This window comes from Chrysemys picta, chromosome 1 (assembly GCF_011386835.1).
Source record: "Chrysemys picta bellii isolate R12L10 chromosome 1, ASM1138683v2, whole genome shotgun sequence".
Classification (NCBI taxonomy): Eukaryota; Metazoa; Chordata; order Testudines; family Emydidae; genus Chrysemys; species Chrysemys picta.
Genome location: NC_088791.1, coordinates 12694812 through 12710497, shown reverse-complemented (window position 1 = coordinate 12710497; position 15686 = coordinate 12694812). Strand labels below are relative to the sequence as shown.

Genomic DNA, 15686 nt, shown 5'->3' with positions numbered 1-15686 from the left:
AGGATGTGTTCTTGTCCATTGTGCCAGCTGAAGGTAAGAGTCCAGGCAGGGACGGATACATCTTGGAGAAGAATGTGTGGTTGCACAGATGGTGTCAACAGGAGGGCTTTGGCTTTCTTTACCATCGGATGCTATTTTGTGAAGGAGGACTACTGGGAGAAATGGAGACCAATATGGCTCCATCAGGAGCTCTTTAATGACCTGAAAATCAAAAAGGAGCCCTACAAAAAGTAGAAACGTGGACAAATTGTTAAAGATGAGTATAAAAGAATAGCACGTGCATGTAGGGACAAAATAGGAAAGGCTAAGGCACAAAATGAGATACACCTAGCAAGGGGCATAAGGCAGTAAGAAGAGGTTCTACAAATACATTACGAGCAAGAGAAAGAGGCATGAAAGTGTAGGTTCACTACTTAGCAGGGAAGATGAGCTAATAATGGAAGACACCAAGAAAACGGAAGTGTTTAATGCCTGTTTTGCTACCGTGTTCACTAAAAAGGTTGATTGTGACCAGATGTGTAACACAATTAATGAAAACAACAAGGGGGAAGGAGTGTAAGCTAGAAAGAACAGGTTAAAGAATATTTAGATAAGTTAGATGTATTCAGGTTGACCGAGTCGGACAAAATTTACCCGAGGGACTTAGGGAACTAGCAGAAGCAATCTCTGAATTTTAGTGATTATCTCTGAGAACTCATGGGGGATGGGTGAGGTTCCAGAGGACTCATCAAGGGCAAACTTAATACCCATTTTCAACAGGTGGAGGGAGGGGGGTGGAAAGGAGGACCCAGGGAATTATGGACCAGTCAGCCTAACCTCAATTCCTGAAAAGATAATGGAGCAAATGATCAAACAATCAATTTGTAAGCACGAAGAGCATAATTGGGTGATAAGAAATAGTCAACATGGATTTGTCAAGAACAAATCATGCCACGCCAACCTAATTTTCTTCTTTGACAGGGTTACTGGCATACTGGATGGGGCAGAAGCTGTAGATCTGATATATCTTGATTTCAGTAAGGCTTTTGACACAGTCCCCCATGACATTTTCATAAGCAAACTAGGGAAATGTGGTTTAGATGAAATTACTATCAGATGGATGCACAACTGGTTGAAAGGCCAATAAGTAGTTATCAACGGTTTGCTGTCAAACTGGGAGGACCCACCAAGTGAAGTCCCACAGGGGTCGGTCCTGGGTCTGATACTATTGAATGTTTTTCATTAATAATTTGGATAAAAGATAAGAGTTTATAAAATTTGTGGATGATACCACGCTGGTTGCAGGCATTTTGGTGGACAGGATTAAAATTCAATTCATCCTTGACAAATTGGAGAATTGGTCTGAAATCAACCAGATGAAATTCAGTAAAGACAAGTGCAAAGTACTGCACGTAGGAAGGAAAAATCAAATACACGGCTTCAAAATGGGGAATGACTGGCTAGTGAGTAGTACTGCAGAAAAGGATCTTGGGGTTACAGTAGATACCAAATTGAATATGAGCCAAGACTATGATGCAGTTGTGAAAAAGGCTAACATTCTGGGGTGTATAAATAGGAGTGTCCATATGTAAGACACTGGAAGTAATTATTCTACTCTGCTTGGCACTGGTGAAGTCTCAGATGGATTATTGTGTCCAGTTAAGGACATCACATGTTAAGAAAGATGTGGCCAATTGGAGAGAGTCCAGAGAAGAGCAATAAAAATGACAAAAGATTTAGAAAACCTGATCTGTAAGGAAAGGTTGAAAAAACTGGGCATGCTAGTCTTGAGAAAAGAAGAATGAGGGTGGACCTGATAAGTCTTCAAATAGGCTAAGGGCTGTTATAAAGTGGGGGGAAGGGGTGCTCCATTATTCTCCATGTTTGGCTGAAGGTAGGACAAGAAATAATGGGTTTAATCTGCAGGTAGTTAAGCACTAGAATAGATCACCAAGAGTTGCTGTAGCACCCCATCATTGGAGGTTTGAAGAACAGGTTGGACAAAGACTTATCAAGGATGGTGTAGGTTCATTTGTGCAGCCTCCGTGAGGGAGGATGGAGTAGATGAGATCCCTTCCGGCCCTACATTTCTATGATTCTTCCCCGCTGGATCCTTTCCCGTGTCGAAAGCAGTAAGTATTTCCATTCCTCATGCAGTCGCTGGCCCTGGTTTTCGTGGAGTCCGTTGTGACAACACTCCAGTCAGGAAAGGAAAAACAGTCTTGTTGTTTTGCTCACTTTCCTTGTCCTTGCCTCAGTCTCCCTTAGGGAGAAACAGGCCTCACAGTTTGAGGAAACACTGGTGCAGACATCTGAGAAACCACTTTCAATGATGAGCTGCCAAGCGTTTAACAAGCGGCTCCCACTCTGTTCCCTTCCTTAGCCTGTGAGAAATCCCACATGCTCATATTGAGGAGGGCTCCAGGGAGAGGAATTCAGTTTTTCCCCTGTTTAAGCTAAAAGGCTTTCTCAGAACCACAAGCAAGGGGGAAGGCAGCACCGCTTGTTAAGTGCACGTTACTGGGGGTTATAGGAGGCAGAAATGTATTTGAGCATAGCACAGGTGTTGGTGGTGATTGCGGGGTAGCAGGGCCAGAAAGATCCTGGCTAGACGGGACTGGGGGATAGAGGAGAGGGATGTAGAGAAGAGTCAAGGCGGTGAACACTGGGTAGGGGAATATACCTAATGCTTACTGCAATCTGGAGCAGCTCTTGGACTCCACAGAAGTATTTTTTCTCTGCTTGTTGCTGTCGTGAAGTTCCAAGCAACCTGCTGGGCCGGGTAGGGATGATAACTTTGAGGTCGTGAGCAACCACGGGCCACGTTGTTATTGTTCACATCTATGGTCCTAGCTAATCAGTGAATTTTATTGAATTGCTAAGCATCTCTTTTCAAGCTTGGTGACATGAGCTGATGTCATGGGCTCATGATCATGCTGCCCTTCCCATATTGTTAACGGAGAGGTGGTGGTCGTGGTGATGGTGGGGTGGGGAAGATCCTGTCTAGATGGGATCAGAGTCGAGGGGAGGGATGTAGCAAGGAGTCCTGGTATAGAACCATTGTTCTTAAGTATGCACGCAGAAAACCCATGCAATGAATAGAAACATCACCTTCCCTTCCCCGCTCTTCGAAGGACAGGTAGCAGATTAGCATAGTACCTCCCCTTCATGTAATGTGTATTACATTCTCTGAGCATGAACTAGTGATTTCCAGAAACCTGAACAGTCCGTTTCAGCTGAATGCTTATGGAGATAATCAAAGTGCTGTCTCTTCTCACCAGTCAATCTGGCTTCTGAGTGCTCACTGGCTATTACACCAATCATCACATAAACTTAAATTCTGATCATTTTATAGATGAGGAACTGGGTTATCTGTCTAACTAAGGTACTTACGCGGCTCCGATCACCACAGGATCTGAATGCCGCACTACCTTTAATGTAGCTGTCCTCATGACACCCTTGTGACGTACTATTATCCCGATTTTACAGATGTGGAACTGAGGCTAAGTGACTTACCCAAGCTCACACAAGAAGCCTGTAACAGAGCAGGGGCTTGAAGCAAGGCCTCTCAAGTCCTAGACTAGTGCCCTAAATGCTGGCACATCCTTCCCTCAGTTTTCTATTTCCAGATTGGAATCCAAGACCGATCTTTTAAGTCCAAAGCAGACTGCGAAGAGTTACAAAGGGATCTCACAAAACTCGGCAAAAAAATGGCAGATGAAATTCAGTGGTGATAAATGCAAAGGAATGCACATTGGAAAACATAATCCCAACTCTACATATAAAATGATGGGGTCTAAATTAGCTGTTACCACTCAAGAAAGAGATCTTGGAGTCATTGTGGATAGTTCTCCGAAAATATCCATTCAATGTGCAGCAGCAGTCAAAAAAGCAAACAGGATGTTGGGAATCATTAAGAAAGGGATAGATAATAAAACCGAAAATAACATATTGCCTCTATACAAACCCATGTTATGCCCACCTCTGGAAAACTGAGTGCAGATGTGGTCGCCCCATCTCAAAAAAGATATATTAGAATTGGAAAAGGTTCAGAAAAGGGCAGCAAAAATGATTAGGGGTATGGTGCAGCTTCCATATAAGGAGAGATTAATAAGACTGTCTCTTTTCAGCTTAGAAACGAGACAACTAAAGGGGGATATGCTTGAGGTCTATAAAATCATGATGGTGTGGAGAAAGTAAATAAGGACGTGTTATTTACTCCTTCTCATAACACAAGAACTAGGGGTCACCAAATGAAATTAATAGGCAGCAGTTTTAAAACAAACAAAAGGAAGTATTTCTTCACAGGTCACACAGTCAGCCTGTGGAACTCTTTGCCAGAGGATGTTGTGAAGGCCAAGACTATAACAGTGTTTTTTAAAAAAAGAACTAGATAAATTCATGGAGGCAGGGCCATCCTTACCTATACGCAAACTACAAAATTTCCTGGTGCCCTATGCAGCTGTATGCTGCTCCAGTGGCCAGCCCGATCCCCCGGCCAGCTGAGGCAGCCAGAAAAGCTGCTCCCGCTCCTGCCCTGCGCCCACTCCACCCCTACCGTAGAGCCCCCACCCCTGCTCCACCCTAGCCCCACCCCCACTCCATCCCTTCGCCTGAACTACATCCTGAGGGACTGTAGCAGGGATCGGGCGCGCCCTGCACTCACTGGGTGGCGGGAAGTATAGCAACCCGGCCCCAACCTGCTCCGTTCTGCCGACTCCCAGCCACGCTGCCGGCTCGTGCTGGGGGGGCAGTTCTCCCCTGTCTCCCAAGCCTGCTCCTGCCCCCCACAGACCTTTGGCACAGCCTCCCCCTCCCCGGCATAGGCCTGGGGCTGTGTAGGGCACCACAATGTCTAGGGACGGCCCCGAATGGAGGACAGGTCCATCAATGGCTATTAACCAAGATGGGCACGGGTGGTATCCCTAACCTCAGTTTGCCAGAGGCTGGGAGTGGGTGGCAGGGGATGGATCACTTAGTGGTTGCCTGTTCTGTTCGTTCCCTTTGGGGCATCTGGCATTGGCCACTGTCGGAAGACAGGATACTGGGCTAGATGGACCTTTGGTCTGACCCAGTATGGCCGTTCTTATGTTCTTTCATTGATAAAGTAACATAACTAGCTAGAACATAGGAATAGATACAGGATAGAATCAGAACTGCTTAGCTGTGTGCCTTAAGACTCTATACAGCTAAGAGTTAAAGGGAATTATCCTACAGATAAGTTGGTAGGGAATTTGGGCTTTCCGAATGAAAGATCCAGGTTCTTTTTTCACTGAGGTTTTTCCCGTAGTCACGTGGTCTATAGTAGGGTTACCATACGTCCGGATTTTCCCGGACATGTCTGGCTTTTGGGGGCTCAAATCCCCGTCCGGGGGGAAATCCCCAAAAGCCGGGCATGTCCAGGAAAATCGGGAGGGAGGGAGGGCTCGGCCGGGGCCTCTTTGGCCGGGGCCGGTGCGGGGCCGGGCCGGGGCCGCGGGGCCGCGGGGCCGGGGGCATGGTGCCGGGCCGAGAGCCGGGCCGGGCGCGCGGTGCCGGGCCGGGGTCCAGGGGCGCAGTGCCGGGCCGGGCGCCGGGCCGGGCCCGCGGGGCCGGCCCGCCGGGGGGTGCGCTGGGCCGCGGGGCCGGGAGCCGGGGGGCCGGTCCGGGGTCGCGGGGCCGGGGGGCCGGTCCGGGGTCGCGGGGCCGCGGGGCCGGGGGGTGCGCTGGGCCGCGGGGCCGGGGGGTGCGCTGGGCCACGGGGCCGGGGGGTGCGCTGGGCCGCGGGGCCGGGCCACCGGGGGGTGCGCTGGGCTGCGGGGCCGGAAACCGGGGGGTGCGCTGGGCTGCGGGGCCGGAAGCCGGGGGGTCGCGGGGCCGGGCCGCCGGGGGCCGGTAGTGCTGGGCGGGCCGGGGGTGATCGGCCGGGGCCGGCACCCCAGGGCCCGAGCCGACCCAGGCTGGAGCCGCCGGAGGGGCCAGCCTGGGCAGCACCTCCTCCCCCCACACCCCCCCTTACCTGCTTCAGGCTTCCCGCGAATTAAATGTTCGCGGGAAGCAGGGGAGGGGGCGGAGACTTTGGGGAGGGGGCAGAGTTGGGCGGGGGCATGGGCGGGGCTGGGGCCGGGGCCGGGGCCCCGTGGAGTGTCTTCCATTTGGAGGCACAAAATATGGTAACCCTATCTATAGTGTTAACAGTGAAGTCCTAGATGGCTGCAGTTTTATTGAAGTACCTTTAATTTCTATGGCATCTATCAATTGACGATCCCAGAGCACTTTAAAACCATTGAGATGGTAGTCGTTCATTATTATTTATTTTGTTTGCATACCCAGGCCCACAGGAACATGAAATGCATCGTAGGTTAGATAGGTGTGACTGTTTCACCAAAAAAGAGCATAAAGCAAAAAGATCGATAATTGAAATCCACCAATGTAAGCACATCATAAAATTAGCCATCAGCCAGTGAACACCTGGGGTGAAATCTTGACGCCCCGCCCCGCCCCGCCCCTTGGAATGAATGGGTGTTTTGCCAGTGACTTCAGGAGCTAGGTTTTTACCCTTGGAATGTTGATTTGAGTACTGGTAAATGGTATGGCTTTGTGAAAACCACTCTTTAGAATAATAATAATTTAGAATAAACCGCTCTTTAGAATAATAATTATAATATTATTAAATACTTTTCATTGATATAGCTCCTTTCAATCTGAGGGATTTGAAGCATTTTACAGAGATCAGCAAAAATCGATTTGGAAACCCAGCCACGGAAAAAGGTTACGTGACTTGCCCATGGGCACACAGTAAATCAGTGATAGAGTTGGGAATAGAATGTCCTGACTCTCTGTCCCTGGCCTAACCCCTAGGCAACCCGACTGTGGTCACAGCCGACGCTATTGCAGAACTTCAGGAAAGAAACCGAAACAACACAGGAGGTTTGGGGGAATTTTCAGTCCCGTCCATTTCTCTGTAATGAAACTGAGCAAAACAAGACACTGGGCCCATGATAAACGGGTTCCCTGATGTTAGTTTTACAGACACAGTAAAAGTAATTTCCCGATAAAGCCTGTAGAGAAATCAGCCTTCTGCTGGGTCAGGATGAAATGGAACAACGGAGAGTAAAGGCCGGAAGTCTCTGCAGCAGGACGGGTGCTCCGCTCCTGGAGGCGCTCCATCTCAATGTGGTGGGGTATACAAACCTAATGTGGAGCCAAAGGTGTTCAAAGGCAGTACTGAGCCCTGTTAGTCCTCACCCGCTAGTCCTGCTGAGCCTGCTCCAGGAGCCCAGGCACAGGTGCTGGGCAGGCTGCAGGAGAGAGGAATCCTTCTCTGGGAAGCCAGTCAGAAGGTTGAGCCTGAGATGGGGACCACGGGACAGGGCAGGCCCACAGGCAGAGCCTTCTCCAGCCACCACCCCCTTGAGAACCAGCAGCTCCAGCAGCACCCTGGTCCTTTGGGCTTTTTTATTTTATTTTTTTGTAAGTAACTGACTGTTTGGACTATAGGGGTCGTGCCCCAAACTGAAGGGATCTATAGATAGGAAGTGGTCCAGGACACCAGACTTAGACTCTCTGCAGGGAGGACCTTGCCAATGTTGCTTCCCACAGGGCCCTGGGCTGGGACCTGGTAGAGAAGGAGTGCCTCCCTACCACAACCCCTTAAGGGCTGTCACCCAAATGCGGGTGGAGGCCAGAAGATTTCTGGCTTAGGGTCAGGAACCAGGCACCTCTACCACCCTGATGGCAGCCGGAGGTCTGGTGCAATAACTGCTAGGCTGCCTGGCCCTCCAAGCACCCTATCTGGCTCAACCTTGCACTTTTCATTTTGATTTTTAAAACAGGTACTTTTTAGGTGTGTCACTGAACTGCACCCATCTTACTACTGAATGCAAAGAGAGCTTGATTTCATAGCTCAGTCTAGTGACGCTTAGGGTATGGGAGATCTGGGTTAAATTCCTGGCTCTGTCACTGACACATGTGACCTTGAGCATTGTAGATTTATATCCCAGCTTGCTGCCCAGTAAGTGTTTTGTGTAGACATGACCATAGAGTCATTAGATTTTAAGGCTAGAAGAGACCACTATCATCATCCATCCTGACCTCCTGCATAACACAGGTGATGGAACCTCACCCAGTAGCGTCTGCCTCAAGCCCATCCCTTTTGTTTGGGCTATAGCATCTCTTTTAGAGAGACATCCGGTCTTGAGTGCTGGAGATTCCCCATCTTCTTAGATAAGTTAGTCCAATGGTTCATTACCCTCCACTGTTGAAAAAAAGTCTGCACCTTACTTTCTCTTCTGAATTTGTCTAGCTTCAGCTTCCGGCCATTGGATCTTGTCATGCCTTTTCCTGCTAGACTGAAGAGCCACCTGTTTTCCGAAATCTCCTCAACTGAGTTATTCCTGATTTACACCTATGTAGTTACACCAGGTTGAAGCAGTGCAGGTGAGGGAGAATTATAGAATCATAGAAGATTAGAGTTGAAGGAGACCCCAGAAGGTCATCTAGTCCAACCCCCTGCTTAAAGCAGGACCAACCCCAACTAAATCATCCCAGCCAGGGTTCTGTCAAGCCGGGCCTTAAAGACCTCTAAGGATGGAGATTCCACCACCTCCCTGGGTAACGCATTCCAGTGCTTCACCACTTTCCTAGTAAATAGTTTTTCCTAATATCCACCCGAGACCTCCCCCACTGCAACTTGAGACCACTGCTCCTTGTTCTGTCATCTGCCACCACTGAAAACAGCTGAGCTCCATCCTCTTTGGAACCCCCCTTCAGGTAGTTGAAGGCTGCTATCAAATCCCACCTCACTCTTCTTTTCTGCAGACTAAATAAGCCCAGTTCCCTCAGCCTCTCCTCGTAAGTCATGTGCTCCAGCCCTCTAATAATTTTCGTTGCCCTCCGCTGGACTCTCTCCAATTTGCCCATATCCCTTCTGTAGTGGGGAGGCCCAGCTGGATGCAATACTCCAGATGTGGCCTCACCAGTGCCGAATAGAGCGGAATAATCCCTTCCCTCGATCTGCTGGCAGTGCTCCTACTAATGTAGCCCAATATGCCATTAGCCTTAGCAATAAGAGCACACTGCTGACTCATATCCAGCTTCTCGTTCACTGTAATCCCCAGGTCCTTTTCTGCAGAACTGCCACTTAGCCAGTCGGTCCCCAGCCTGTAGCAGTGCATGGGATTATTCCATCCTAAGTGTAGGACTCTGCACCTGTCCTTGTTGAACCTCAGATTTCTTTTGGCCCAATCCTCCAATTTATCTAGGTCACTCTGGACCCCCTCCCTACCCTCCAGCGCATCTACCTCTCCCTCCAGCTTAGTGTCATCTGCGAACGTGCTGAGGGTGCAATCCATCCGATCATCCAGATCATTAATGAAGATGTTGAACAAAACTGGTCCCAGGACTCATTGTCTTCATAACCCAGTGTTCAAAAGAAGTTCTAGTGTATTTAACAGTAAATAGGGCTGTGATTTGATCTCTGAACCCCTTTCCCATGCTGGTTACGTTTAGAAAACCCAACTCTGCTGTCATCTGTTTTTTTCCTCAGATGTGTGTCTGGCTACATCGGCAGCAAATGTAACCTATTCCTTTTCTTTTTAATAATGAGACATTCCTCTTACATGATCTAACTTTCAGATCTTGAAAATGGGAGACCCGTAGCAATAATTGCAATAAATTAACCTTGCCGTTTTCTTCATAAAACTGTCTGTCTGGGGAGGTTTCTTCATTCAGTTTGTCATGGGGCACTTTAATTACATCATGGCCATGCTGATGAATGCTTTGGAAGGAAAAGGGTCTCTCAGAGTTTGCCTGATAAATGCTTATTGCAACGCCTCACTATTAGACTGTAAATATTCGCTCTGGGTTGAAACCGTTCTTCCAAGATTGCCTGGAAACATTATTTTAAAGTAAAATAAAAGCAATCAGATTTGGCTGATTTTCTGTAAGTGCAAGAAGATTTGTTTGTAATTTGTATTATTTGTATTTCAGCAGCACTTTGAGACCTTAGTCCCATTGTGCTAGGGGCTGTACAGATAGGTAGCAAAACCTGTGAATAATTATGGATCTTTAGCTGTGGGATGGAGTATATAAGGGTTAATCCAGAGGCCTGAGAGTCAGAAGATCTAGATTCTGTTCTTAAATCTGCAGCTGATTTCCTGTGTGATCTCAGGCTAGATACGAAAATGATCTGTGCCTCAGTTTCCCCATCCATAACATGGGGGTAGCATTACATCTCTCACGGGATGTTGTGAGGATCAGTTAATTGTTTGTACAGTGTTTTCAGGTCTTCCCATGAAAGGTGTTATAGAAAAACAAAAAATTATAAGTAGCTGTAATGGGAAACTGGGAGATGGCACCTGAGTGCCATCATCTGGCTCTTCACAGCCACACAGGGCTTCTGCTTTCAAAGCTCAGCTTCTGACTAATTAAATAAAAGCGTTAGCATTATGGGGCCTATGATATGCAGTTGAGTAGTTCTGATTCCATCCAGCAAAAGGCAGCGTTGCACATGGATACTAACCTCTTTGCAATAGTGCACCCAGTAGGGGGGGCAGATGCTAAGGTGGCGTAAATCTCTATCCCTGTATTGGCTTCAATGACAGTACTGTAACTTACGGCAGCTGAGGATCTGGCTTATGGCCCTTAGATCAGAAATGCATTGGGCCATAGACTTTATTATTTGTTTGGCATGTTTATCCACTGTACCGCACAACGTACACTCACGATGACTGATGGAGGAGACGTGAAAGTTTAATGAGAACATTACAAAAAGAGTTGTGAAATAGTGTGGACTCTCTTGCACTGCCGGGTACAGTGGTTTCTGTTCGCTCACCCAACTGGCCCACAAAGGCAGAGTCTCTGAAGGTGTAACTGCTAAAACCAGCATACCAAAGAATATCTTGGAAATGCGGTAAAACCCATGGAATCCAAATATGCATAACTATTAAAACGGTGGGTTTTTTAAATCTTGTGTGGAGGTTTTACTGCCTGCCAATTTCCCACTTTTGGCTGATACCATTGTGTAGTTTATTGCCTGCATTAACCATGTTCTAATTTTATGTTGCTTTTCCCCCCCAAACAGATGAAGGTTCTAGCATCGAGGAGACCGACTTCAACTGGGATGAATACTTGGAAGAAACGGGAGCAAGCGCTGCTCCTCACACCTCGTTCAGACACGTACGTACTTCACTTGGGCCTTGAGAAAGTTCTGTGCCCTTCCTCTTTTCATTCTGATTAGAGAGGGTCATCCTGGAAAATTTAAAGGCATGGCTAATGGCTCTTGAGGAAACATCACCAAACTCTTCTCTCTGTCTCAAATTTCTTCCTCCCAATCCAAAATGCTGGAATCCTTTCCCTCTCCTTCTGAAATCCTCTTCCTTCTCCTGTTGAACACCTGTTCTCATTCCTTTCTTTGGGTCCACTGGCTTCTCACTCTACTTTGGATTCAAGCTTCTCATCCTTACCCCTTCTCAAGGCCCTGTACTGCTTTCCTCTTGCCTACATTCAGCTCTCATTCCCTCCCAATCCGCATCCTGCATCCTTTGCTTCTCCCGCCTCTTTGATCCCTTTAATTTCTTCCATATTACCCCACCACACAGAAATTGCATGCACATTGTTCCTTCAAAGCCCTCCTTCAGACAGGCCTCTTCTGAGAAGCCTGTCAATGTTAAATAGCCTGGTTACCGTGGAATGCCTCCTCTCAGCTCCAGAAAACGGTGTCTCTTGCAGTGACAAGCTATCAGCCTACATCTCCGAGAAACTCTCTGGTAGCAGAAATGGCCTCTTGGGGCACCTGAAGCCGTACCACCGTCATAGGCCTGAGAATATGGTACCTTCCCTCATGTGAAGTTGGTTCGTTCGCACAATGGAATTCTGGAAGCACTGTGGCAAAGCAGCCACCGTCTGCAGCTCTGGCCCCATGCCCTTCTTGGTTTGTGGAAGAGCGTTGAGAGCACCTGGAATCCCTATGGACTGGGATTGTTGCCGCTTTCTTTGAGAAAGGAAATCTATTGCTGTCCCAGAGCACATCACAATGCAGCCAGTACTTAAGAAACCATTGCATGACGTGACTGACCTCTTCAGCTGCTACCCATTATCTAACCTCCAGTTCCTAAGCAAACTAACTGGGAAGCTCAACTCCTAGATACTGCCAATATCCTGGATCCCTCCCAAGTAGGCTTCAGGTTAGGACATGGAACAGAGATGGCCCTGAGGGATGATCTCTTCTCGGCTATGGACAGGGCTGTATGCTCCATGCTCTTATTGCTAGACCTTTCCATAGCATTTGATATAGTCAGCTATAAAATGGTGCCATCCCACTTCACAGTAATGGTGGGATTAGTGGGTTTGCTCAGAGGTGAGTTCAACTGCCCCTCTCAGGCCACTCTCAGATCCGTGATGGGCACCTGCTCCTCTATTTCCCCAGTACTCACCTGTGAAGCCCCACAGCATTCCTGTCTCTCCCCATCCCATTCGATACAGATGCAACCAGCGCTACTACATCTTCTCCTCAGATGCAAACAGCACCATCTCCCAGCTCCCTGTACAGGGGCCTGGCTGAGACTAGCTCCTGGATGATGCTGAACCCTGGAAACAATGAATCGACATTGGAGGGGAAAGGCATGCTCTTTGGAAAATCTTCAACGTGAGTGTCCACCTGGCCTCTTCCTCTGGATGCTCAAAGAGCGACGGTTGCAAAACGCTCCCAATTCCACCTATGTGAGGCAAGGAGAGAGACACAATCCACGTCTTCAACCCACCCTTTGTATAGTTATACCACACACACAAAAATCCCCCACTCCCCAGCATGTCACAGTCTGGTCATTGCTGAGAGGCGGAGCGAGAGAGATCATTACAGCTTTACGTGTGTATTTGATCATTTTGCGGGGTGCTCCGATTCTGTGGAGTTGGTCACTGTCTAAGAGCCTAGCTAGAAGGGCCATAGACCAGCCCCGAGCCATGCATACAGTTCTTGTTGATGGAACGTGAGTGCATAGATACCGGACAAATGTACTTGTGGTATGAAAATAAGTCAATGATGCAACTTGTCAGTGCTTAGACTGCAGTAATCATGTGTGAGGCTGGTAAAGGAGGAGTCTTCCGAACTCCGGAGAAGCTGCGTTCCCCTAGACTAGCAAACCACTGGATCATTTGGTTGAAGCCCCCAGGCAATCTTTTTTCATGTGTATTACTGTAGCACCCAGGAGCTCTAGTCATGGGCCAGGACCCCATTGTGCTCGGCACTGTACAAACACAGACCAGAAAGGTGTCCTGCCCCAAGGGGCCTACAGTCTAAGTATAAGACAAGACACAAGAAATGGATTTAGGCAGACTTGTATTCCTCTTCTGTATCCATATTAGGTACTTATATGTCACCTATTAACAGCAGTTTTTATCATATGTATCCTCACAACATCCCTGTGAGGTAGGGATGTGTTATAGTCCCCATTTGAGAGAGGGGAACTGAGTCACAAAGAGACTAATTTGCCAAAGGTCATAGAGGAAGTCTGAAGTGGTGCAGGGAATTGAACTAGGGTCTCCTAAATTCTAGGCTGATACCCTAACCAGAGGACTAACTTTCTTCCAAGCTTGGGAGGGAAAACTGGAGATATCAAAAGAACTCTTAATTGATACAGAAAGTTAGTGCATAAGGCATATCCTTAGTTTTAACTCCATTGGTTAGGAATGTCCTACAGCAGTGGGTCTCAACCTTTGCCAACTGTACCCCGTAATCCTAACTGTACCCCTTTCAGGAGTCTGATTTGTCTTCCTTGCCCCCAAGTTACACGTCACTTAAAATCTCCTTGCTTACAAAATCAGACATAAAATATAAAAGTGTCATAGCACACGATTACTGAAAAATTGCTTATTTTCTCATTTTACCATATAATTATAACATAAATAAATTGGAATATAAATACCATACTTGCATTTCAGTGTACAGTATATACAGCAGTATAAACAAGTCATTGTATGAAGTTTTAGTTTGTGCTAACTTCGCTAGTGCTTTAGGCAAATATCTAGATGAGTTGATGTACCCCTGGAAGATGTCTTAGTACCCGCAGGGGTACATGTAACCCTAGTTGAGAACCACTGTCCTACAGAATATGTATTGTATTCTCTAGATTTCCTCAGGCAAGTTGCTTGGGACCCAGTCCCACTTCTGTTGACATCAATGGGAACTGTAAACTTCAGTGGGAGCTTCTTGTCTTTAGCCGTCTGTAATAGCGGCTGATGATGCTGCCTGTGCCTTCTTCACCAGGGTATTAAGAGCTTTAATCAGTTAGAGCATGGACCTGCATCCAGTGACGTCAATGGAAGCATTATTACTGACATCAGTGGGGGCAGGATTAGGCTCTGAGATGGTTGCATGTGAGGTGCTTTATACAAATTATTATAATTGAGGCCTGGTCCTCAGAGTTGCTCTATACCTGAGAGGTAGAATTACAGGTATGGAGCACCCCTGAGGACCAGGCCTCAATTATAAAGCACCTCACACGCAACCAGAATTGGGCCTGTTATTTACCTGGTGGAGCTGTGTGGTAACAAGTTCTTTGGATCATACCTGGGCTTTTTCTCCAGCTCAAGTGAGTCTTAGTAGTGGCACACAGGGCTTGTGCTGGCCCTCTGCATGGGGCTGAGTTTCACCCATTCCCAGAGGCCGTGCTTAAAATTATTACTGGCATGACAGTCTCACCTAGAGGCCCAACTGAGATCAAGGTGCTACTATGTACAGGCACATCATAATAGACAGTTTCTACCCAAAAGAGCTTATATTCTGAATAGATGAGGGTCAGAGGTGAAGTGACTTGCCAAAGGTCACTCAACCAGTCAGTGGCAGAGCTAAGGATAGAACTGTGGCCCCCTGAACTGTTGTTTAGTGCCCTGTCTGCTAGGCCATGCCACTATGCACCTAAGAATGTTGCCTGCTAGCATTGCTCAACTAGAGATCATGCCTCATTTTCCTTTGGTTATATGGAAAAATAATACCTATTTCTAATTTTGCAAGGTTGAAATCAGCCTTCAGAGCAGTTTCCAACCAGGGATGAAGTTAGAAGTGGCCAACAAGAACAATCCGGACACCTACTGGGTGGCTACGATCATTACAACGTGTGGGCAGCTCTTGTTGCTACGTTACTGTGGCTATGGAGATGATCGCAGGGCAGATTTCTGGTGCGATGTGATGACAGCTGACCTTCATCCAGTGGGCTGGTGTACGCAGAACAACAAGGTGCTGATGCCTCCAGATGGTGAGTTCTGTGCTTTCTGGTGGGGTCATGGTCTAGTATAAGATCTAGTTCGATTCCAAGCCTACAATCAACCTGCATCGGGTCCTCAGCTGGTGTAAACCTATGTAGCTCCATTGAAGTCACTTTATACCAACTGAGAAATTGGCCACTAGACGTCACTGATGGATCCTGCTTGCCAAGAACTTGTAGGATCAGATCCTAGGAAGGGAATTGTGCAACAAATTGTAGTAATAATAATAATAATATAAATGTTTTGTAGGTGAAAGCGTTGGGAAGGGAATTTGTCCCTATATTGCAAAACCAATGTTTTCCATTGGGGGAAAAATGGGCTTGTACTTCTAGCAAGAAAAGACCAAATTCTGATCTCACTTACTCCAGTCCACCCTCATGTAGGTTGAGTGTAACTGAGGTCAGAATTTGGCCCTGTGCTACAATCCTACAAAAAACCTTTCCGGCCCCTTTGTCCCTATGCTAGAA

General features: G+C 47.5%; 1 protein-coding gene across 3 annotated transcripts in view; it reads left to right on the top strand.

Moving 5' to 3' along the window:
* Positions 1-15686, top strand: part of SFMBT2 (Scm like with four mbt domains 2) — a 202655-nt gene that overhangs the window by 37775 nt on the left and 149194 nt on the right. For all 3 annotated transcript variants that reach the window (XM_024106345.3, XM_065552962.1, XM_024106344.3), the window contains exons 3-4: positions 11042-11136; positions 14969-15209. In XM_024106345.3, the coding sequence (XP_023962113.2) occupies positions 11042-11136; positions 14969-15209 (336 nt within the window). The remainder of the gene's footprint in view (positions 1-11041; positions 11137-14968; positions 15210-15686) is intronic.